The sequence below is a fragment of the Oryctolagus cuniculus genome, chromosome 14, assembly GCF_964237555.1.
Source record: "Oryctolagus cuniculus chromosome 14, mOryCun1.1, whole genome shotgun sequence".
Classification (NCBI taxonomy): Eukaryota; Metazoa; Chordata; class Mammalia; order Lagomorpha; family Leporidae; genus Oryctolagus; species Oryctolagus cuniculus.
Window position 1 is genome coordinate 85,765,345 of NC_091445.1, and position 25,179 is coordinate 85,790,523.

At 37.2% G+C, this 25,179-nt stretch overlaps 1 protein-coding gene across 5 annotated transcripts in view; it reads left to right on the plus strand.

Moving 5' to 3' along the window:
• CWC27 (CWC27 spliceosome associated cyclophilin) overlaps positions 1–25,179 on the plus strand; it is a 233,224-nt gene that overhangs the window by 4,888 nt on the left and 203,157 nt on the right. For 4 of the 5 annotated variants that reach the window (XR_011382063.1, XM_051853710.2, XM_002714061.5 and 1 more), the window contains exons 2-7: positions 2,638–2,734; positions 9,736–9,848; positions 12,062–12,205; positions 13,913–14,011; positions 14,622–14,725; positions 16,415–16,484. Coding sequence is in view for 4 of the 5 variants with exons in the window: in XM_051853710.2 (XP_051709670.1) it covers positions 2,638–2,734; positions 9,736–9,848; positions 12,062–12,205; positions 13,913–14,011; positions 14,622–14,725; positions 16,415–16,484 (627 nt within the window). In the remaining variant the exon portion in view is untranslated. Of the gene's footprint in view, positions 1–2,637; positions 2,735–9,735; positions 9,849–12,061; positions 12,210–13,912; positions 14,012–14,621; positions 14,726–16,414; positions 16,485–25,179 lie in introns of all 5 variants that reach the window. The other variant, XM_070056755.1, reaches the window with a different exon arrangement.

Sequence of the window (25,179 nt, forward strand, 5' to 3'; positions counted from 1 at the left end):
TCATGCAGACAGAATGTGGTTTAGTGGTTACCAAGGGGTAAGGATAAAGGGAAATGGAGAGTGACTGCTAATAGGTACAGGATTTCTTTTTTAGGTGAAATGTTTTGGAATTAAATGGTAGTGATGATTACACAGCTCTTAGATGTACTGGATTATACATCTCAATAAAGCTGTTATAAAAAAATGGTGTAATGGTGTACTATTAATAAATAACACAATTAAAATAAGAATTATTTAAAAATAGCTCTATGTAATCTTATAAAATTCTTATTTTATGTGATTCTTTTATAAAATACATACTAGAGTAATATAGTATTATATGTATTTAAATTTGTATATTCGGGGTGTGTGCTCTAATCCCATCTAATACTCCACCCATTGCCTTGTTTTCCTCTTTTTGCTATAGAGTTGTGTACTTACAAATGTTTGGAAATCATTACTTTAGGGATGCAGTAAGAGAATGCATGTCTAGGCTTCCTTTAACAGTAGTGCTGTATTGCAATTATTGAAGGGGATAATGTAGTAGAATAGGACCTTGTCTTTTTAGAAGTATTCTAAGATTGGGATATATATCCAGCTTCATGGAAAATCAGAAGACATGGCATGGCATTGTTCTAGATGCATCCTGACCTGGAGGGAATTATCCAGCCTCTCAGTTTGTATCCCAAATGTATTCATCCTAGGCCTGGAAGAATCACGTTGGATTGGTTTGTTATCATTGCTTTTGTTGTAGGCACTGTTTTGTATTCACATCTGTTGTGTCTAGGGCAACATAAGGATTTCTTTTGAGAAAGGCCCTAGAGCTTGAGGAATATTTTTTCTCGTATAGTATGGTATATGTGGAGAACTTTGTAGAGGCTTTATGATAATAGAGAAAAAGAATAGATTTTGTAGCTAGGCAGCTTTTGTTTCAAGTCATATACTGTGAGACCGTGGATGAAGCTACTTTGTCAGTTTTTTCATAAGTGGACTAATGAGAACTACTTTTTAGGTAAAGCATTTTATAATTCTGTAAGAGTTAAGGAAACCATTTGAAAATTGACCACAGACTGTTTTCAGCTATTCCACCTCCATGGTTGTTGAAGGGGGTGGTTCTAGGATGACTGTATAACTGGTAAAAGCTCCAAAAGATGTTATGAATTCACTGATGTTATATAAATTTATGGTAGTATTATCTGGGCTTCAGAAACTAACATAGAAAGTTGTATAGTAAAAATGCACTGGACTAGGAGGGAAGTTGAAATGCTGTTCCTGCTTTGCTGATAACAAATTTTCTGTCTGAAGCCAATTTACAGCTCCCCCAAGGAATCCATAAAAGGTAGGAACTTAATTGAATGGTTTTTAAGCTTCCTGTAGTTGCTAAATAAGTATATTTGTGGATATTTGGAAAATAAGAAAAGTGACTTATATTAATGATACTGATTTTCCCTGGGAATCAGTCTCATGTTTTAAGTGATTGCACTGTATACTCTTTGTAATCATTAGAAATTATTTACATTGATCTACTTTGGTGAAAGTAGGGGTGAAAAACAAAAAGCCATATTAGACAAATCAGACCCTGCTTGTACCAGAGTGTTCAATTTAGAGCCTAACATTCTTTTTGGTTAGTGTGGTTGTTAATAAAACTATAAGCTATTTCCTCCTGTGGGCTCTGTAGGAGTTTTGATTGTTGCAAGATGGCTGTTTCCACCAAGAAGTAACCACTCTCAGGAGCTGATGGAATGAGGCTGGCAAAGGATTCTATTTATGACATGCCATTTTAGTCAGTCATAACCCAGAAATGTATTAAGAATACTTTGAGAGGGAGGGGAAGGAGAGAGAAAAAAAGAACACTCCTTTGTAGACTAGGAAGAGCAGGATTTTAAACGAGAAGGTAGAGTCAAAGGGTCATTGTGAAATCGTCTTGATATCCTCATTTAATGGGCTCATTGGTCTTTAATTTCTTTTTTTAAAATTAGTTCATTAACTGAAAAGCAGTTACACAGAGGGAGAGACAGACAGAGATTTTCCTTCTGCGGGTTTGCTCCTTACGTGGCCACAACTGCCAGGATTGGTCAGGTCAGAGCTGGGAGCCAAGAGTTTCTTCTGGGTCACTTAAATGGGTGAAGGGGCCCAAGTCCTTCTACCATCTTCCTCTGCTTTCCCAGGTACATTAACAGGGAGCTATATCAGAACTGGATCAATAGAGACTCAAGCCAGCACCTATATAGGATGTTGGTCACAGGCAGCAGCTTAACCCACTACACCACAACACTGGCCCTGGTCTTTAATTTCTTAATTTGGTTCACCAATTTTATTAGAAGTGATATAGTGGGAAACTGAATTATAATGAATTTGCATCATGGTTTTAAATGAGAATTTTTTTCAATGATTAAAAAGCATATATACTATTTTTTAAGTCCTAAACTTTTTCTGAAACTGTTATGTTGAAAGATCTAAATGTACAGTGAACTGTGGTGACATTTTCTTTGTGTAATTTTCTTTAATGCAATAACAAAAGCCAAGCAAAATTTATAAAATTTCTTTCAAAAAATTTCTTTTGAAAACTCGTTAGCAACTGCTAGAAGTTGAGCAGCCATTCAACTTTAGTTAAAGCAAATGGTAATTTAAATTAATGATATAATATTCTTTCTACAGGTCTTATTGAAAACTACAGCCGGAGATATTGACATAGAGTTGTGGTCCAAAGAAGCTCCTAAAGCTTGCAGAAATTTTATTCAGCTTTGTTTGGAAGGTAATCATTAATACTTGAGTTTTATTCTTTAAGGGAAACTTTGGCTTATGTCTAAATGAAATGGATAAGTTTTTCACAACACTGAACACTAGTCTTAAATACTGGAATGAGTGATCAGCCTTGATATGAGTATTGTGAGATTAATCTGTGTGTCAGGAAATAAAGAGAAGTGAAGCTTCCCCCCAAATTACACCCTTTATTTAATAGAGAAATTTATCTCAACAAATCATGCTTGATCATTCTTGACCTCCTCTGCTTTCTTCCAGTTCTTTCTTTTGTTCTTTAAATACAGACGTTCCCTAAGATTTCTGCTATTTCTCTATGGTTTTCACTCTCCAATTGTTACTTCTATCCAAATGACTATAAAGTTTACCATTATGGACATTTCTTTTCTTTTTCATATTAGTTTACAAATCTATTTGCTGGGTAGAATTTTCTACTGAGACCCTCCATCATTGGCTACAACTAAACCAGTATAAAACCAAGTTTACCCGTTTCTTCTCCAGACTGCCTTGTCTGTAATTGACTCTTACCAGATTGTCCTCTTTCACCTTTAGTTTCTTTTCCCTCTTATTTATTCATCTGGTATTTGAATTGTCATGCCTGAGGATGGCTTGACTTCTTATCTTCCCAACTTTATTTCTCTTTGTACTAACCACATACTTTCAGTAGATCATTACTTTATTTCTTGGAGATTTCCGTTTTCATAGACAGCCTCATTCTGGTTCTCTTTTTTGGGGGGGTGGAGGGACATGTTTTCTCTATTTTATTGTTGAAGTCTACATATTTTTTATTGTCTTCAAAATTCTACTTTCTCCACAAAGCCTTTTATGCAGCATTTAGTGATATTATCATCAGTACCTCTGGTTCTTTTTTTTTTTTTAATTTAAGTCAGAAAGTGACTGTTTTTCCTTTTTTTTTTTTTTTTAAAAAAAAAACTGTCATTATGTATTAGCTGAATGTTTTTCCCTTCAGAATATTCTCTTAGGGAACCAAACTTTCCAAACACTTTTAGAGCTTCTTGTTGGCTTCTAGAATACATTGCTTATGATTTTAAATCTTTTCAGTGATGGCAGATCATTATCATTCTAACTTATATCTGATTTTTAGAAACTTTCAATGTTACTCAGAGTATCAGAAAAAAGCATTTTGGGTTAGACACTAAGTGTGAAAGATTATCCAAAATATCAGTATTAGGGCATGTCAAGAACTCTCCGAATAGCTAATGAGACAAATAGATAATTACTAGGGAAATATTTAAGGCATAAAAAATAACCAGCCCCCCCTAAAAAAAAACCTGCCAAAAAATTCAGTAGAAAAAAAACATCTGCAAAGACTATTATTAATAATTGCTATGGCAGGCAGGAAGGAAATAGAATCAGACAGGTAGTTCAATCAGAGAGGCCTCAAATAACTGTCAACAAAGCTGAGAAACACAGGAGACAGAAAAGTCAGACTCATTTCTGGTAAGAAGTTTGAAGAATTAAAAGCTCAAGTTTTACAGGAGGAGAGTGAAATTACAGAACCATTTTCAGGAATGAATGCTGGATTGCAGTCCATGGCCAGGTGAATGGGAGAAACAGAAGATATCTGGATATGATATGACAATGAAGAAAACAATGAGGTTTTTAAATTGGATGATGATGAAGCCCAATTACAACAACAAAAAATTATTCTCTATTTTTATGAATACAAATAAAAAGAAAAAAGATTAGAAAAACAACCAGAATAGTTTTCTTAACTGCACAGGTTATCACTAGACAGGACAATAAGAAGGCTGAGACAACTGGTTTAAATAAAGATACTCTTTTTTTTTTTTTTATTTTTTGACAGGCAGAGTGGACAGTGAGAGAGAGAGACAGAGAGAAAGGTCTTCCTTTTGCCGTTGGTTCACCCTCCAATGGCCGCCGCGGCCAGCGCGCTGTGGCCGGCGCACCGCACTGATCCGATGGCAGGAGCCAGGATCCAGGTGCTTTTCCTGGTCTCCCATGGGGTGCAGGGCCCAAGCACCTGGGCCATCCTCCACTGCACTCCCTGGCCACAGCAGAGAGCTGGCCTGGAAGAGGGGCAACCGGGACAGAATCCGGCGCCCCGACCGGGACTAGAACCCGGTGTGCCGGCGCCGCTAGGCGGAGGATTAGCCTAGTGAGCCGCGGCGCCGGCCTATAAAGATACTCTTAAATGAGTAAGATCAATATTTCAAGAAGATAATGCAGAGAACTTCATTTCAATTTTTTGATTCTATGATTTCAAAAAGTTATACTATTTCTAGATTGTGTAGTACTTATGTCAATATAAAAAAAGCACATGGTTTCAAGAATTTAAAGGCAAATGAATATAAACATTGAAGTAGTGGGAGCACAGCGTCAAATATAACCCTTAACTAAAATGGTGTTCACATTTGAAATGAAGTCCATAGCCTTTACAAAACCAGCAGATCTTTGTCACACAGAATTAGTCTTGGATTTTAGGTCTCTGCTGCAGTTAAGTGAATATTTAAAGTAGGTGCAAACTTTTTCAAATTGTCAATTTAAAAAGCAGGGGAAGAAGTTATAAGGGTAGGCAAGGGAAGCTCATTAACTTTGGGAATTTCATTAGTTCCTCTGAAATGTGAGCAAGAAATAAAATTACTTTATGCACTATTAATCTCTTCACCACTATGTTACTGTAGGCTTGTCTCTCATGGTCTATCCTTCATCAGTTATTGTTTGTCCCCTACCTCTTTGACAATAGTTTATTAATTCTATAAAAATGAGAAACATAAATATATGTTACTATATTATAAAAATATTTGTTTAAAAATTTGAGAAAAGCTGAAGTAAATAGTAACTGATCAGAAAATGAGTTTTAGGTAAAAAATTATCATAATAATAAAGTACAAAATTAAATACAAAACAAGATCCTAGAAGAAGGAACATATTTATGATCTAAAAATACAAATATACATTCCTATACTTGTATCTCTTTGGGCTGGAAATATGATTAATCAAAATATATCATAATCAGAAATTAAGACTGTAATGACAGATACTAGAGTCAAATAATAATCATACAGGAACTTCATATCATATATGAGTTATTTTTGAATCTCTTTTTTAAATAGTGTGGAACATTCAGAAAGATACTTTGGACATGCATGATGAAGGAATAAATCCTCTTTAAAATACTTACAGGAACAAGGCATACATTTTTAAGAAATAAACATTACAAACAGCAAAATCTCTTAGAGCAAACTATAAAGACCATTAAAAATGCAAAACTTAACAGTGATTATTAGCAAATTTCAGAGAAGTGGAAATAGTAGGTATGGAAAATTTATGAAAACCAAGAAGTCCAGCAGTGACAGAATACATAATTATAAAGATTATATACAATTTTTACTCATTTTTCTATATAGTATTATAATAAATTCACACATCCAACAATTAGGAAAATCATGAAAATTTATCAGCCAACATTACTGAGACACTTAACAGCAAATAGGATAAAGGAATAGAATGGTGTGATTTTAGAATTTGTGAATACAAGTATTAAAGATTTCTTTCATGTCCCCATGAAGGGGACTTCCCTCACATGCAATATATATATAGGACTTTAAAACGTTCATAGAAAATTCACAGTATCTTCTTTTCCCATTTCCCATTAGCTTTTGGAAGTTCTCTCATATGTCTGGTTCTTATATATCCTATTTCCTAAAGAGTTCTTGAATCTGTGCATCTCAAGATAAACCATAGTCATGTTTTGACTCTTGAGAATTTCTCCTTCTCTCTCTCTCTCTCTCTCTCTCCATTACTCCCTCTCCCTTTTCCCCCTCCCCACCCCTATCTTATCTCCTTCCAGGGCATTCTGTATGATGGGAGTTGGAGTGATCTTTTATAAAAAAAATCTCATCAGGTGCTTACAGAATGTTGAGTGACTTCTTATCATGGAGCTAATGGAATATTTTCATTGTATGAAATATACCAGAGTATATTTTCTATTTGAATTTGAATTCGTAGAATTTGAATGAAAATATTAAAGATTAACCCATATTTGTGTTGAACTTGAAATTTTATAATTCCTTTCATATTTAATATTTTGAGTGACACTGTAATAATAATTTATATTCTTAGTTTTATAAACAGAAAATTTTGTGTAAGGTTGTACAGCTAGCAAGAGGCAAGACTTAGAACTTCCTTTTAGACTTTTGGTTTTTACAGTTTCTGTCTGTAACAAGAAGGTGCTTGTCTTCCCTGGGGAGCACTCCTGAATGAATGTGGCCCAGTAGCTCTTCCCCTGGGTGAAGGGACTAAAAAAAAATCATCTGGTATTCCAATTCCACTTCTAGTACACTATGTACTGGATGCAGTTGTCTTATCATAGATTACTTTTTTAAAAATACAAATGTTATATGGTTTTACTTTGCAAATTAAATAATTATTAGAGTGCTTGCAAACCATTATAAGTATTTTATGAATTATGTCTGTAATTGTGTGCAGTACAGTGCCTAACTCAATAGGTACTTGATAGATATGTTTCACTGGATTTGTTAACTTGTATTCAGTTGCAAATAATAGAAGACTCAACTCAAAATGACTTAAAAAAAAAAAGAAAGACATTTTTCAGCATGTAGGGTAAGAAATCTAGTGGTAGACATTGCTGCTGCTCCGTGGAGTCTTCAGGAAACTCTGCTCTTGCTCTTTCTATTCTGCAACCCTCAGCATATGATTGAGTCATGACTGCAGTGAATACTTGGCCCCAACTCAGCCTACTTTGTTGCTGCTTGATTGTTGTTTATTGTACAACAACAATAATAGTTTTAATTTGTTCGCTGTTTCCTTTGGAGCTAGGTATATTCATGTATTTTCCTCTTGTACTTACCTGTCTAACTAATAAAACTAACTTCAATGAGAAATAAATGATTTCTTTCCTTCCACTTATTGGATTTTTAAAAAAAAAACTGAGATAAAATTTATGTGACATAAAGCTTACCATTTTAAAGTATACAGTTCAGGAGCCAGCATTATAGCATACTGGGTAAAGCTGCTGCCTGTGATGCTGGCATCCCTTATGGGCACTGGTTCATGTCTCGATGTTCCACTTCCAATATAGTTCCCTGCTAATGGTTTGGTAAAGCAGCAGAAGATGGCCCAAGTATTTGGGCCCCTGTCACTCACGCGGGAGACCCAGATGAAGCTCCTGGCTCCTGGCTTTGGCCTGGCTGTTGTGGCTACTTAGGTTGTGAATGAATGGATAGAAGGCCTCTCTCTCTGTGTCTCCCTCTCACTCTGTAATTCTGACTTTCAAATAAATCAATAAGTCTTAAAAATAAATAATAAAGTATGCACTTCAGTGGCGTTTAGGACATGTACTATGTTGTGCAACCTGCACTTCTGTGTAATTGCAAAATATTTTACAAAAGAAGACTCTACCCATTAAGCAGCTACTCCCTTTTCTCTCCCCTCCAAATCCCCTGTCTCTGAAAACCACCAGCTTGTTTTCCATCTCTATGGATTTACCTGTTCTGGCTATTTCATATAAATGGAATCATACAGTCTGTGACCTTTTGTATTTGACTTCTTTCTCTTAACATGTTTTTGAGCTTCATTCATGCAGCATTTTTTATTACTTCCTCCCCCTTTATGTCTGAATATTATTCCCTAGTATGTTTATATCACATTTTATTTACCCATTTATCTGTTGATAGACATTTGAGTTGTTTCCACCTGTTGGCTGTTGTGAATACTGCTGCTATGAACATTTTTATGCAAGTGTTGAAGTGCTTGTTTTCATACTTTTTTATATATGTATACAATTATTGTACTTACATTTCTCTGATGACTACTGATGTTGACTATCTTTTCATATACATATTGGTGCTACTTTTTAATATGAACTCTCGTATTCAGTCAAACTCGAGTTCTTGCTCCCCACCAAATTCTTTGCTTCACTGAGATGCCATGCTTTCTGCCATATCCAAGTTAACTTCTTTCTTCTCTATCAAGACTTCCTAATGATTCTAGAGTCCAGATACTCATACTACAGGAGATCATATATAACCTATCCTGTATGTTTATGACTTCTAAATTGTATATTTATATATAAATGTAAATAATTTCATTAATTTAGCAAACAGATTTGTAGTCTAATTGGACTCACATATATATTATGTTAATTATTTACCTTGTTTAGTAAAAGTTTCTTGTGGAGAGTGCATTGATGGTGGTAGACCTACAATCTGAATAATTTTGATATATTGTGTGTTTGTTTGTTGTTTGCATATTAATGAATTAATTCTCCACGGAGTGAAGAAAAGAAGTAGGAAATAAGAAAAGCAGGAAACTGGATCAGCAACAAAGTAGCCAGGGCTCAAACTGGCACTCCCATAAGAGGTTCAGACACCCCACACAGTGGCTGAACCTACTGCACCATAATGCCTGCCTCTCTGATATTTCTAACAATTTCTTTTATAACTATTTTCTTAAATTCAGGATTCAATAAAATATCACAGATTTCATTTGCTTGATATGTCCCTAGTTGTTGTTGTTGTTTTAAATATTTATTTATTTATTTGAGAGGCAGAGTAACAGAGAGGGAGAGGCAGAGAGAGAGAGAAGTCTTCCATCTGCTCATTCACTCCCCAGTTGGCTACAGCTGCTGGAGCTGGGCTCATCCCAAGCCAGGAGCCAGGAGCTTCTTCCAGGTCTCCCACATGGGTGCAGGGGCCCAAGGACTTGGGCCGTCTTCTACTGCTTTCCCAGGCCATAGCAGAGAGCTGGATTGGAAGTGGAGCAGTCGGGACTTGAACTGGTGCCCATATGGGATACCGACACTGCAGACGGCAGCTTTACCTGCTATGGCACAGTGCCAGCCCTGATATTTTTTAAGAAATAGGAAAAATAAAGTATTGGTTTGGGAGCTGAAGAAAACCAATCTTGGATCAAGTTGTATATTAGCTCTGACAATGGTAGATGGGCTTGATTTTAGATATTGCTAAATTATTTTTGGTTTTTTTTTTTCAGCTTATTATGACAACACCATTTTTCATAGAGTTGTACCTGGTTTTATAGTTCAAGGAGGAGATCCTACTGGCACAGGGACTGGTGGAGAGTCTATCTATGGAGCCCCATTCAAGGCAAGTGAGCTTGGAATGCTTACTCAAAAACGATGTGTCCCTTAAGAAAAAAAATTCCAAAAAGAAATGTTAGTATGCAAAATCAATGTCTGTCACATATTTAAGATTACACAGCATAAGAACAACACTTTTCCCATCAAGCATTCTTTGTAAGTTGTCTTAATGTAAGATTTTATACTAGAATTAATTCAGGGGGAACTCAAGGAGGTAGTGAAAAAGACATGGTTCAGAATAAAGATAGAGTATTTCCTGATGTCTGTCTGTATTGAATATCTGCAGCTCTGTAAATGAAAGCATTTTTTAAACACTGCATATGCTATTCTACTTTAAGTTTTATGTAAACAGTATCTGGAATCTGTAGTAGACTGCTCATCCTGCTATCACCAAATACCAGGCTGGATGGCTTCAACAGTAGGGTTTGTTTCTCATGGTTCTGAGGCTGAGAAGATCAAGCAGTGGTTCGCGGTCAGGTCTGTTTTTCTGGCTTGCAGATGACTGCCTTCTCTGACATCCTCACAGTGGAGAAGGGAAAGAGAAGTCTGGAATCCCTTATTTTTATAAGGACGCAAGCATTATTGGACTAGGGGCCCATCCTTATGACATTGTTTTAACCTTTATTACCTCCTCACGGACCAAAATATAAGTGACATTGTGGGCTAGGAGCTCAGTGTATGAATTTGGGGGTTACACAATTCAGCTCACAGAAGAATATATTCTAAATCATGCACAATAGATCTCGCGGCACAAAATGCACACCACAATTGAAAAATCACAACAGGAAAAGCAACATAAAAAGTGTTAGAAAAAGATACATTAGGAATAGGTCAGTGATTTCTTAACTACCAACAAATCTTAGAAGAACAATGAGGTAATGTCATAGTTAAGATAGAAAGAACTGTGTGTTCAAGTGAAAACTAAAATTTGTGTTCATTATTAACTGCTGGTACCTGTATCATGTTCTTTGAATGAATGAACATCAAAAGCTCTTAGAATTTAGAAGTTTTTGAAAACTTCATATTTCTGTTAATGGGGTAGAATGTCTGGAGTTTCCTTTCTTCTCTGAGTTACTGTGTGAGTCTTCAGAAAAATACTTTATGAATTGTTTGCTTTAATTTCCAGATGATAATGGCCTTAGGAAATAGGAAATGATTATGAAAAAATTTAGATGTCAAGTTAGCCTATTTATATTTACCAAAGTAAAATGACTCATAGTTTTAGAGCCTCTGTCTAGTAGGAAGCATTCCTTTATTCTAGTATTTGGTGTAACAGAATAGCTTTTTTTACAATTCCTTTCTGATTAATTTTTTGCTTTTTTATTTTCATATACTACAATTATTTTGTTAAATTTTTATGTTAGGTAATTTAAAATACAGTATATAGAGTAATGATTCATTGAATTCAGATCTCTTTGAGAATTAACTTATTAAGGAAAAATAACTTCATTTATGACAAGCAGTGATTACATTCATGGCTACATTATACATAATGCAAAATCAGGTCTGGATGGAAATTCTGTGTACTCAATCTTAGCCAAAAGGCCTAGAACCATTGGATATTCTGTAAACAAAGTGGCTTATGTATGTGTTAAGTAACCCTATCATGCAAGATAACCATCTTAGAAAGGCTTGCTCCTGCCCTTTCGGAAACTAGCAGATTGGACCAATGCCAGTTCAGAGAAGATTCAGCTTAGGGCTTCAGTGAAGTCACAGTGAAATCATTTAACATAATCAGAATAAATTCCTTTAATTAAAAAATGAGAAGAAAGCAATTGTTTTACGACATTTATAATGAGATGATGACTATTACCTGAAGACTCTGCAATGACTCAACATTGTTTTCTTGAAGAAAAAAAAGATTTTAAAAGCTTGGATGGTTTTGAGGGATAATAATAGGGAAGTGAATCTTAGAAATCTACTCCCAAATGAATACCCTTCCCCTGCATGTTAGTAGACAGCTTTCCACAAAATATGCTGATCTGTGGCTGAGTATGTCTAGAATATACTTATAGGTTAGTGATTTCTAGTTTAAGTGCATTAAAAGTATAAATATTAGACTTGATTACACTTAAAAGTCAGTTAAATTAAACTTATCATTTTTGTTAGTATTTTGAGATTTTGTTAGTATTTTGAGATCTTACTGGTCAGGTAAATAATCAATTGAATTTGAAATATCTTATAACTGAGAACATTCTCTAAATATTTTTTGTACCTCAGGATGAATTTCACTCTCGGTTGCGTTTTAATAGGAGAGGACTGGTTGCCATGGCAAATGCTGGTCCTCATGATAATGGCAGTCAATTTTTCTTTACTTTGGGTCGAGCAGATGAACTTAATAATAAACACACCATCTTTGGAAAGGTTAGTGTCTACTTATCTTAAATTTACAGTTTGGTCTTTGGTTTTATGTTATTCGTTAATCTGTGATATATATATATATATGATTAACTTATCTAAGAGCTTCCTTTATAAAAGTATTTCTGGAATATTTAGTTTATATATTATATATATATGTGTGTGTATATATAGATAGATAGATAGATATAGATTTTATTTTTTTAATTTGAGAGACAGAGTTACAGACAGATAAAGGGAAAGACAGAGAGAAAGGTCTTCCATCCGCTGGTTCACTTTCCCAATGGTTGCAACAGTCTGCTCTAAGCCGATCCAAAGCCAGAAGCCAGGAGTTTTTTCTGGGTCCTCAATGTGGGTGCAGGGGTCCAATCACTTGGACCATCTTCCACTGCTTTCCCAGGCCATAATAGCAGAGAGCTGCATCAGAAGAAGAGCAGCTGGACACAGCTGCTTTCTTTAAAGCTATGGTCTTTCTTTAAAGCTATGGTAATGGTATTAGTTACTATGCCATTCAGCCAATATTGTTCTTACAGTTTTAGAAAGACCCTTAGGTAATTCCATTGAGCACTTTAAAGTTTATCTTGCTAAGGATGAATTCCCTCACCTTTAAAGTGGAAGTTGTGCTGACACTGACATACAGGAGATGCAAGTGCCTATTTAATCCCATTTGCATTCATTGTCATAGCAGGGAGTGCTGTTTCTATAGAATTTTCAACAGTTCTCTTTAATGATGGATTTTTTTCCTCATTCATCTCTCTTCTCAAATGTATTCCTATATGAGTATATTTGAAGTCTTAGTTTTAGGCATATGAGACATCACTAGTGTATCAGCCCCCTCTGCTGGTCCAGTAAAAATTGTTTCTCCCGGATCCTTGGTAAAACTGGATTTTGTGATGATGAAAGGGAAAAAAACAACTTGGTACAATTGGAAAATCTGTTGTATTTATAAAATTTTGGAAATGCTGAATGAAAATAACATTAAAATCATGAAAAATCAATGTAATTGCTCCATACTTAACAACATGGGTTAGGGTATCTGTACAGGCACGTTCTTTTGAACCACTCCTAAGCAGGTTGTATGTTATTCATAGATTTCCTCTTTTCCTCCATTATTTTTAAAATATAAGAGTGTATAAAAAGTGGGATTTAAGTAGCCATTTTCTACCATTTTTTACAATTGATGTAACCGACACACTAGAGACAACATATAGCATATTAGAAGCTGGAAAAGCAATCACTGTTGGCTTTAACACTTCTTTGAGATTCAATTTCTTCATTTGCATAAGGAGATAATGATAGTTCCTAGTTGAAGGATATTTATGAGTTTTAAATGAGGAAATATCTACAAAGCACTTACGTTATTATTGATATTATTTGTTTTTTTTCTGTGCTAGATTCTAAATTTGTTTTTGATGTTTGAATGAAAAGTTATTATTCAGTTAGAAGTTGTTTGGCATTGTATTTTTATTTTAGTAAAAACTGACGCTAACTATATTTTGGACATTTCCCAAAAAACTTATTGCGGGGTAGAACTCCATCTATTGCTTTTCCCTTGAGATGAAGCTGCTTTATTTGTATTACTTAAAACATATGCTGTTAGGTAATACTATGAAATTCCCTATTAATTATTTTAAAAATCTTTTCAAATATTCCTTTTAATTGAAAAATTGAATACAATAATTTGAAATTACATTTTATACTTTTATTTGATAGGTTACAGGGGATACAGTGTATAACATGTTGCGACTGACAGAAGTAGATATTGATGATGATGAAAGACCACGGAACCCACACAAAATAAAAAGTTCTGAGGTAGGGAATATAATTATTATGAGATATAGCACTTAACTTGTTATTTAAGAGGGATTGGTTATTAGTATTTTTAAACTATTAGATGAAGAGTTTTTACCAAATTAACCTCACAACTCAGATTTTATCTCTATTTATGCTCAAGTTCTGATGAAGAATATTTTAAATTAAAGGTTTAGAATTCAAAGATGAAACTTTAGCTGAAAATCCAGTGATTAAAAAGCTTAACTCTGAATAGAAACTTAGAGGAATTAGCCTGAAGAAATGACTTCATAGGTAATTGAAGAGTGACTGTTCATTGCGTCAGAAAGATTCTTATGAAGGTCAAAACACTTCACTTTGTTACTTTACGTATCATTTAAGTTTTCTTAAGTATTTTTTCCTTTTGTAAATGGAAATAAAATACAGTATCACTTACTTAATAGATAAAGGATTATTAGGAGAATCCAATGAGGCGACATAAGTGATGTATATATATATATATCACTATACTAATAACATTTATGTGGGAAGAAAACTACAGACACCGATGTCAGTGACAGTAAATATTGGTTTTCCTCTTTTGTGAAATTAAAACAATGAAATAATGTTTTTAAACTATTTCTTTTCATAGGTTTTGTTTAATCCATTTGATGACATCATTCCAAGGGAAATTAAAAAGCCAAAAAAAGAGAAACCAGAGGAGGAAGTAAAGAAACTGAAACCTAAAGGCACAAAGTAATCATAGTAGAAAGATTTTTCTTCAATTTGAAAAGCAACTCTATTTCACTTGGTTTATTTTATTTCTCTTTATAATAATTATTTTCTAGAAAGGGAAAGACTAGTTTGAATGAAGAAGATGTGGTTATTGTCAGGGTGTTATTTTTCCTAAAGATGAAATTATGCCATCTCATATGTCTATATGAAACCTATGTTAATAAATAAATATTTTATCCTCATTCAGTTATACAAATGAATTGAAAAACTCTAGTTTGGCTTTTTAAAAATTAATACATATAGTCACTCAGTATGAAGTATTTGGAAAGTAGAGAAAAGTATAAAGAATATTTTTAAAGACTGTTACTTCCATCCCTTATTTTTGGTGCTATTAAAATAATATTTTAATAAACATTTTAAAACATAAAATTTTCATTTAATATTCTAGATTATTTGCTTAAGGTAGTCTGCAAAACAATAAGAACTTTTAAAATGAATTTCAGTATTTTGTGATAAGAATCTTTACATTATTACTACTATCTATATTAGTAAAATAGTAAGAGTTGGAGTTCAGTTTTCTCTTTACTGAATTGTAGCATCCTTATTAGGGATTTTATTGTATTTATAAATGTTAGAGTCAGACAATTCTATATATAATCCTGACCAACACAGTTAATGAGAAGCAAAGTTTATTTTCCTGAAATTCATTGCCTTATCTTACAAAAGGAAGATTCTAATAAGTACAACACCTGATTGTCTTGAAGATTAACTCATAGGGGCTATGTGGAAACATCAAATAGTGTAGATATTCAATACATATTAGTTTATTTCCTGGATATTCTATCAGACATCAGCTAGATACTTTAATAAACAGTTGATGCTTCATGGCAAAATAACTTATTATTTAAGTAAAGCTTATGTATTTGATTTCCTTTTATTTCTTGATTCATTCATTTTGACTAATTTATCTGTGGATGAAAAGTCACTGTCACTATATTCTTATGTGGCATTCATCAGTTTGATTTATCTTGACAGTAAGCTCAAAGTTAGTTTTTTTGGTGTGTTTTCTTTTCATCCACAGAAAGTATATTAGGGATGTTTGGTAGCCATTGCTTGCATCTAGGTTTTGGGAAAAAATTTGTTTCCAAATCTTTAATTTTTCTAATATTCGAGAGCAAATTTTAATAATCTGTTGTTTATATTATATGAGATTTACCCTAGTTTGAAGGATCAGTGGAGACAATTTTTTTCTTACCACTGACTACTTTCATTTTAAAGTTTATTGCTGGTATTTTTTTTTGTCTGACAGTTTTGTGTACCTTATTAATTTTAAAATATTGACATATTTTGCCAAATTCTAGATTAATTGCTCTCCATTTTTAGTGTTCTCAGTTGTTTGCCAGAAATCTCCATTTTACTACCAATTTTGATAATTACACAAGTTTGATTATTTTTGTCATGCTTTAGGTATATTTAATGGTAATGCTCAGGATGGGTTTTTAGTCATTAGTTTATAATAATGCATGAAACGTCAGTGGTCTAAGGTAAAGGCTTAACATTATCCTGAAAATATAGGATACTCATGCATCATACTAAGTAATACTGTCTTTTTAAAACATTGTATTCTGTTTTGTTGCTTTGGAAAATAGGGTACTTACAAATTTCATTTAACTTTTCCTAATTTTATTTTATTTTATTTTTTTAAACTAGAAATTTTAGTTTACTTTCATTTGGAGAAGAAGCTGAGGAAGAAGAGGAAGAAGTAAATCGAGTCAGTCAGGTAATCGCGAATTAAACCTCTTTTCTGAGTTATCTCTCCTGCTGTACTGAACACCATGTTTCACATGGTACACATCCAGTAATGTTCATTGAGTTGATTTGTGTGATGGTTTGCAGTTAGTAATATTTGCAACTTCTGAGATATTTGCTCTCAAAATTATCTAGAATTTCTGTAAATAATTTATTAATTTTGTTAAATATAAAAATTATTTTTAAAATATGGCATTTTTCTGTTACTTAGAAATATAATTTTTTGAGTAGTTGAACTTACTCAGATCTTAATTGCTATTTGTTTAATTGATTTGCTAGATGATAATTATGATTATTTTTGTCATTATTATTAATATAGACTAAAACCCTTATATTCATCTAAATGTTATTTATATATATTTTGTTTCATTTCTTCTCATTATAACCTTTGAGATGGATGTTATTATTCTTATTCTACCTGTGAAAAAATTCAAATATAGATAAGTTACAATTTACTCAAAGTCACATAGCTAGTAAGCAGCTATAACTGGGAACTGAACTCAAATACATGGCCTCATAGACTTAGACCAAAAAGTGTGGTTTTCCCCTTTTCACTTTCATCACAATACTCAGTATAGAAACACAGTGTCATGTCATTGTTTAGAGCAGTGATTCTGGTATGTATCATCATCTAAGACGATCATCTTCAAGGATTTTTATTCCCAAGGTTCTAATATGTCTTTTTTTTCTTGAAATTTAGTGAACACTGAAACCCAGAGGATTAGATTCAGTCTTTGTTGTGATAATTAAAGCAATAACCATCCTTATCTTAGTTGTTTAATACAGTCATCTATTTCTCTTTTTTAAATTTTATTTAATATATACAAATTTCGTATATTTCGTATATGTAGATTTCAGAACATAGTGATATTTCCTACCCTACAATTCCTCCCGCCCAAACTCCCACCCATCCTCCTTCATCCCTTGCTTTATTCTTAATATTTACAATGATCTACTTTCATTTTAATTTATAGCCATAAGATTATCCCTACCCTAAAAAATTCAACAAAAAGTAAGAAGAAGAAAATACTGCGTCTCAACAGTAAAGACAAGGGCTTTAAACAATCATAGAATTTCCAAATGTCAATTTCACTCCTATACATTACATTTTTGATGCTCTATTAGTTACCACAGATCAGGGAAAACATATTGTGGGGAGCAATAGTAGCCAACCCGGGAAGAACCAGCAGCAAACCCGGGGAGGGCCGAGCAGACGAAAGAACAGCGCAGGGTCCTGTGTCGTTCCTCCACGAAGAGGGGGAGCGACATAATGGTGCCGTGACTCGGATAGGAAACTTAGGACGGATATGAAACTTAGGAGGGAAGAAACGGGAAGAACAGGGAAAATATCGGAGAGAGAAACTAGCAAACAGCCTAGGGAAAATATTGGAGAGAGAGACTAGCAAACAGCCTAGGGAAAAGCCGGACGAAAAGGGTGCCGGAAGAAGCTATTGAAAGCCTAGGCATAGACTCAGATACGGACTATGGGGGGAAGCTGGGAGAAATCTCTAAGGTCGAAAGCGAAAGTGAAAGCTAGAACAAACAGACTCGGACGCGGACTGTGGGGAGAGGCCAGGAGAAATGAGGGAGGAATATCGTTGGAGGAAAGTTTGGGGAAACATACCGGGTAGAGAAAAGTGTTAGGGAAATTGAAGCCGCGGGGGGCAGGCCAAGGCGGAAACGGAAGCCACTTTGGGGTTCTCAAGTTAGCCCGGGAATGGGGGGCGAAAAGTTGAAACCAGAAGCTGAAACGTAAGCTAGATTGGGATCCGTCTGATTAGCCCGGGGAGCAAAGGACGGGAAGCCAGATCGTGGGGCGGAGACGTATGCTGGGTTGAATTCGCCAGGCTAGCCCGGGGAACTTAGATTGAATGCTAGTGGCGGACACGTAAGCTACGCTGTGTTACTCGCGGAAGCCGCCGCGTGCAGAGAGAGCACGGGGCGTGAATAGATAGGGAACGGGGCTGGCGCGAGGCCGTGGTGCAGACGCGAAGGGCGTGGAGACCGCGGAGCGCGCGAAGCCAAGCCGCGCAAAGCCGGGAAGCTGCGCAGATGAAAGAGGCGCGGGCTGAAGCGGCTCAGCCGGGAGGCCGCCGAGAAGTAGCCTCGGGGCGGGCAGCGGGAAGCTGCGGGGATAAGAGAAACAGAAGTTTGGAAGTGGAGTGAGAGAAATGGGAATGTTGGCAGACAGAAGTAAAATGGGAGAAATAGGAATGCCCAGAGATAGAGAAATAGAGAAATAGAAAGGCCTCCCTACAATACAACAATTAGAAGGCTTGGATTCGGTCTGCCCGATTAGTGAGGCGATGAGCACCTGGGCGGCTAGCAGCTTATGCGCCGCAGGTCACCGAAGACAGGCACGAATTAACATCAGTAAGGCCTCCCCACAAAAAGGCAATGAGAAGGCTTGGATTCGGTTTGCCTGATAGGGCTTGTAAGCCCCTGCAGGCTCGACCAGAGCATGCGCTGCAGGGCACCGAACACAGGCACGCATCAGCGCCTAAAAACCTCCTCACAACATGGCGAAGAGAGGACCCGGATTCGGTTTGCCTGATTGATAGGACTTGTAAGAGCCTGTGGCAACTCTAGCAAGTAGAGCAGGTGTGTGCCGCGGGACACCGAAGACAGGCGCGTATCAACGCCAAAAAATAAAAAGAAAGGGGGATCTGTGGGGAGCAACCGGACTAGACTGAGTTACTGGAATTAAGACTTATTCTATGCATCTGCTCTCCCACAATATGGCGCTGGGAGAGAAGTAAGCAGCTTCCGCACAGCTGCTTCCAGTTCAACCAATAAACTGTAGGACTTGCTCCTGATTGGAGAGCAGCATACTCGGCGTGTGGGCAGCCGAGTTAGGATTGGCGGAGGAGGACTATAAAGGAGGAGAGAGACGGCATGCACCAGGAACATCTATGGGGAACATCTAAGGGAACCCGTGCAGCCCCCGAGAAAGCCGGCCGGCGGTGTGCCGCTCCCCTGCGGAAGTGGGGAATGTGGCCAGGGGGAACTGCCCTTCCACGGAGGTGGAAGGGATAGTAGCCAACCCGGGAAGAACCAGCAGCAAACCCGGGGAGGGCCGAGCAGACGAAAGAACAGCGCAGGGTCCTGTGTCGTTCCTCCACGAAGAGGGGGAGCGACAACATATGGTATTTGTCTTTTTGGGACTGACTTATTTCATTAAGCCTTATGGCTTCTAGTTGCAGCTATTTTGTTACAAAAGACAGGATTCCATTCTTTTTTAGTGATGAGTAGTATTCCAAAGTATATATTGAGCATAATTTCTTTATCCAGTCATTAATTGATGGACATGTGGGTTGATTTCATATCTTAGTTATTGTGAATTGAGCTGCAATAAACATGAGAGTACAGATCATTTTTTCATATGCTGATTTCATTTCATTCAGGTAAAGTGCCAGGAATGGGATTGTTGGGTCATATGGTATGGTATGACTGTTTAGTATATCTATTTTCAACTTTCTGAGGTATGTCCATACCATCTTCCACAATGGCTGTACTAGTTTATATTCCCACCAAAAGTGGATTAGGTACCTTTTGCCTTACATCCTCACCAGCATTTATTGTTCATTGATCTCTGTAGGAGAGCCTTTCTCACTGGGGTGAGGTGAAACCTAATTGTGATGGTTAGTGATCCTGAGCACTTTTTCAGGTTTCTGTTGGCTGTTTGATTTTCCTCTCTTGAAAAATACCTGTTCAAGTCCTTTGCCTATTTCTTTACTGCATTGTTAGTTTTGTTGTTGTTGAGTTTCTTGAGCTCTTTATAGATTCTGGATATTAATCCTTTATCAGTTTCATAGTTTGCAAATATTTTCTCCTATATTGTCAGTTGTCTCTTTTCTTGCCTGAGTGTTTCTTTTGCAGTGGAGAAGCTTGTCATTTGTCATTTGGCTGGGGTCGTTTCCAAGCAGTCTTCTCCTATGCCTATGCCTTCCAGAATTTCCCTATTGTTCTCTTCTAGTAATTTGATGATATTGGGTCATAGATTTATATCCTTGATCCATTTTGAGTTGATTTTTGTATAAGGTGTAAGGTAGGGGTCTTGTTTCATACTTCTGCATATGGAGATCCAGTTTGCCCAGCACCATTTGTTGAAGAGACTGGCCTTGCTCCAGGGATTGATTTTAGCTCCTTTGTCAAAGATGAGTTGGTTGCAGATGCATGGATTGATTTCTGGCATTTCTATTCCATTCCATTGGTCTATCCATCTGTTTTTGTACCAGACTGTTTTGATTATAACTGTCCTGTAGTATCTCTTGAAATCTGGCATTGTGATGCCTCTAGCTTTGTTTTTGTGGAATAAGATTGCTTTAGCTATTCAAGGTCTCTTGTGTTTCCCTATGAGTTTCAGCATCATTTTTTCTATATCTGAGAAGAATGTCATTGGTATTTTGCTGGGGATCACATTGAATTTGTAAGTTGCTTTCTGTAGTAAGGACATATTGATGATATTAATTCTTCAACAAACATGGAATTTTTTGTGTCTTCTATCTGTTTACTGTTTTGTAATTTTCATTGTAGAGATCTTGCACCTCTTTGGTTAAATGCATTCCAAGGTGTTTAATTTTTTCTGTGGGCATTTCTGAGGAACATCTGAACAGCCCCTGAGAGAACCAGCCGGCGGCGTGCCGCTCCTCCGCGGAGTGGGGGGCGGGGGACGGCAGCTAACCCTGGACGGCGTCATTCCTCCGCGAGTGAGGGAACGGCAGCTAACCCGGGAAGGGCCGGGCAAAGAGAACAGCGCAGGGTCCAGTGTCATTCCTCCACGAATGGGGGAGCGACATAATGGTGCCGTGACTCGGATATGAAACCTAGGAGGGAAGAAGCGGGAAAATACTGGAGAGAGATTAGGGAGAGCCTAGGGAAAAGCCGGACGGAAAAAGTGCCAGAATAAGCTAGTGAAAGCCTAGGCATAGACTCAGAGACAGACTGCGGGGAGAAGCTAGGAGAAATCTAAGATTGAAAGCCAAAGTGAAAGCCAGAAGAAACATAGACTCAGATACAGACTGTGGGGAGAAGCTAGGAGAAATGAGAGAGAAATATTGCTGGAAGAAAGCTAGGAAAAGTACCGGGGAGAGAAAAATATAAGCTAGGGAAAGTGAAGCCGCGGGGGTAGGCCGAAGCGGAGACGTAAGCTCGGTTGGGATTCGTCAAGTTAGCCCGGGGAGCAAAAGGCGAAAAACTAAACCAGAAGCGGAGACGTAAGCTAGATTGGCATTCGTCAGATTAGCCCGGGGAGCAAAAGACGGGAAGCCAAACCAGAAGCGGAGACGTAAGCTAGGTTGGGATTCGTCAGATTAACCTGGGAACAAAGACCGAAGCTAAACTATAGCGGAAACGTGAGCTAGGCTGTGATTCGTGGAAGCCGCCGAGCGCAGAGAGAGCGCACGGGGCACAAGCAGATAAGAGAGCGCGGGGCTAGCGCGGAGGCCTTGGGGCAAGTTCGAAAGGCGCATAGACCGCGGAGCACGCGTGGAGCCGGGAAGCCGCGCAGATAAGAGAAATGCGGGGTGAGCGCAGAAGCCACACAGAGCTGGGAAGCCGCCGCGGGGTGGGGCGCCAGGAAGCTGCCGCAGAGCGGGCACCGGGAACCTGCGGGGATAAGAGAAATAAGAATGTCCGGAGATAGAAGTATAGAAGTGAAATAAGAGAAATAAGAATGCCCGGAGATAGAAGTAAAATGAGAGGAATAAGAATGCTGGGAGATAGAAGTAAAAGAAATAGGAATGCCCGGAGATAGAAATAGAGAAAAATAAAAAAGGCCTCCCCACAACACGGCAATGAGAGGGCCTGGATTCGGTCTGCATGATTAGTAAGGCGATAAGCACCTGCGGGCAGCTCGAGCAGAGTATGTGCCGCAGGGCACCGAACACAGGCCTGCATCAGCGCCTAAAAGCCTCCACACAACATGGCAATGAGAGGACCCGGATTCGGTCTGCCTGATTGGTAGGGCTATAAGCACCTGTGGGCAACTCGAGCAGAGCAGAGCAGAGTGTGCACCGTGGGGCACCGAAGACAGGCGCGTATCAATGCCAAAGAATAAAAAGAAAGGGGGAACTGTGGGGAGCAACTGAGACTAGACTAAATTACTGGAACTAAGACTAATTCTATGCATCTGCTTTCCCACAATATGGCGCTGAGAGCAAACAACTTCTACACAGCTGCCTCGCCAATTTGACTGATAAGCTGCAGGAGCTGATCCTGCTCCTGATTGGAGGAGAGCAGCGTGCTTGGCGTGTGGGCAGCAGAGTTGGGATTGGTGGAAGAGGCCTATAAAGGAGGAGAGAGACAACATGCACCAGGAACATCTGAGGAACATCTGAGCAACCCCTGAGAGAGCCGGCTGGCGGTGTGCCGCTCCTCCGTGGAAGCTGGGAAAGCGGCGGGGGTGCCACCCCTCCGCGGAGGCAGTGGGGGGGGGGGCGGCAGCTAACCTGGGACGGTGTCATTCCTCCACGAGTGGGGGAGCGGCAGCAAACCTGGGAAGGGCCGGGCAAAGAGAACAGCGCAGGGTCCAGTGTCGTTCCTCCACAAATGGGGGAGCAACAGGCATTGTGAATGGGGTTGATCTTAGAAGTTCTTTTTCATCCATGGCGTTGTCTGTGTATACAAAGGCTGTTGACTGTTTTGTGTTAATTTTATATCCTGCCACTTTCCTGAACACTTTTATGAATTCCAATAGTCTTTTAGTGGAGTGTTTTGTTTCCCCTATATATAGAATCATGTCATCTGTAAATAGGAATAATTAGACTTCTGCCTTTCCCATTGGATCCCTTTGATTTGTTGCCTAATGACTGTGGCTAAACCTTCCAAGATTATATTGAATAGCAATGGTGAAAGTGGTGACTTGGCCCTGCCATTTTTCCATAAATATTCCTATTGTTTGTTTTGGATTTTCTTCGTAATTTTACTGGGAGATTTTCTGCTTTCACATTGTATCATAATAATGACTATCTTTCTGTGTTTCTGTATGTAACACATCCTTAAACATCTTTTATAAGGCTGAATGGTGCAAAATTTTCAAGTTCTATTTGTTATGAAAAGTCTTTTTTTCACCTTTATTCATAAATGAGACCTTTACAGGGTACAATATTCTGGGTTGACAGTCTTTTTCATTTAAGACTTGGACTGTATCCCTCTGTTGTCTCCTAGCCTGTAGGGTTTCTGTTGAGAAGTCAGCTGTGAGTCTAATTGGAGATCCTTTGAAAATAATCTGGCATTTCTCTTGTGTATATTTCAGAATATACACAACTCCCATGTCCTAGATGGCAGGTTGAACAGCCTTGGAGAACAAGGGTAGGAGAAAGGAGTTTGTTCTTCTACCTTTTTCTTGAAATTGAATTTCTGGTCTGAATTGAGTTTTGTTCATAGTTATTTTCAGATTGACTTCACTAATAATTCAGCTGAATTTCTTCTTTTTATCGCAGCAACATGTGTTAAATGTTGAAAGCTTATCTTTCTTCTACTGCCTTCTATTGCATAAAGTTGAAAGAATATTATGTTTAAATTATACTATTATAAATTTATACTCCAAAAGCAATTTATGTTTGCTGGAAGATTGAAATGTGAAAGGACACCACCACAGATTATATCATGTTACCTGAAAAACACTTCAAACAGTTTAGAAAGACAAGTAAAATCTTTCCTTTCTGTCCAAAAAATCATAATTCACAGTCTATTATTAAATAAGTGGTGTTATCCTATTATGCTGTCATCATATTTCTCTCCTTTGACTCCTTAATGGTGGGTGCTATGTGATAAATTTAATCTCTCTCCATCTAGGCTAGCTACCTTCTGGACACCTCTCTATTCGAATGTCTTAACAAATTGCCCAAGCACTGGGCAAGGCATAATTCATTATCCTTTCTTATCAACCTTGCATCTGCCTTGTGATTTTTTTCTGTTTTTTATATCAGAATCCTCCAATGAGGAACTTTATGTTCAGTTCTGATTTTTTTCTGGTATGTTTTTTTCACTGTAGCACTGTCTTAACATTTTTTCCTCCAAGATTTATCTCAAATCTGTTTTTTCCTTTGGATTTGTTTTGCCACTACCTTTGTTACTTGTAGCCTTGATTGTTATAGTATAAGTCTACAAGCTTGTCTTCTATCTGCTTGTGTTTTCTCTTCTTTCCACTCATGGCTACCAAAGTAACCTTCCTGAAGCTTAAAATGTGACTGTTGCTGTCTGTTGACTACAAAAATAAGACCAAATTTCTTGGACCATTGTATTAAGATTCTGTTTTCATAACTCCCTTTCATCAACTCTGACCTTTAACTTAGTGTTTCTTAAACTTCCTTGCTGATAAAAATCACTTGTGGTTCTCTGTAAAAATTAGGATTATTTTGCCCAATCTCAGACCCGCTGATTCAGAGTTTCCAAAGGAGTGGCCTGGGAAGCTGAACTTTCAGTGAATCCTCCTGGCATTCATACCAGGGAAATGCAGGAAACACTGCTTTGGTAGATTACCATGGTTTGCTGCTTTACATGGATACCTGGTCTTTCCTTTTTAAAAAGTACACCTTCTTTCCCTTGCCTGAAATGTCCTACCCTACTACTGGATGTTAATGTCATATTTATTTCCAGCACCTGAAGTGCCATTTTTTCAATATGCCTTTTTTAATTTTCTTGATCTTTAATTTTTTTTTTTT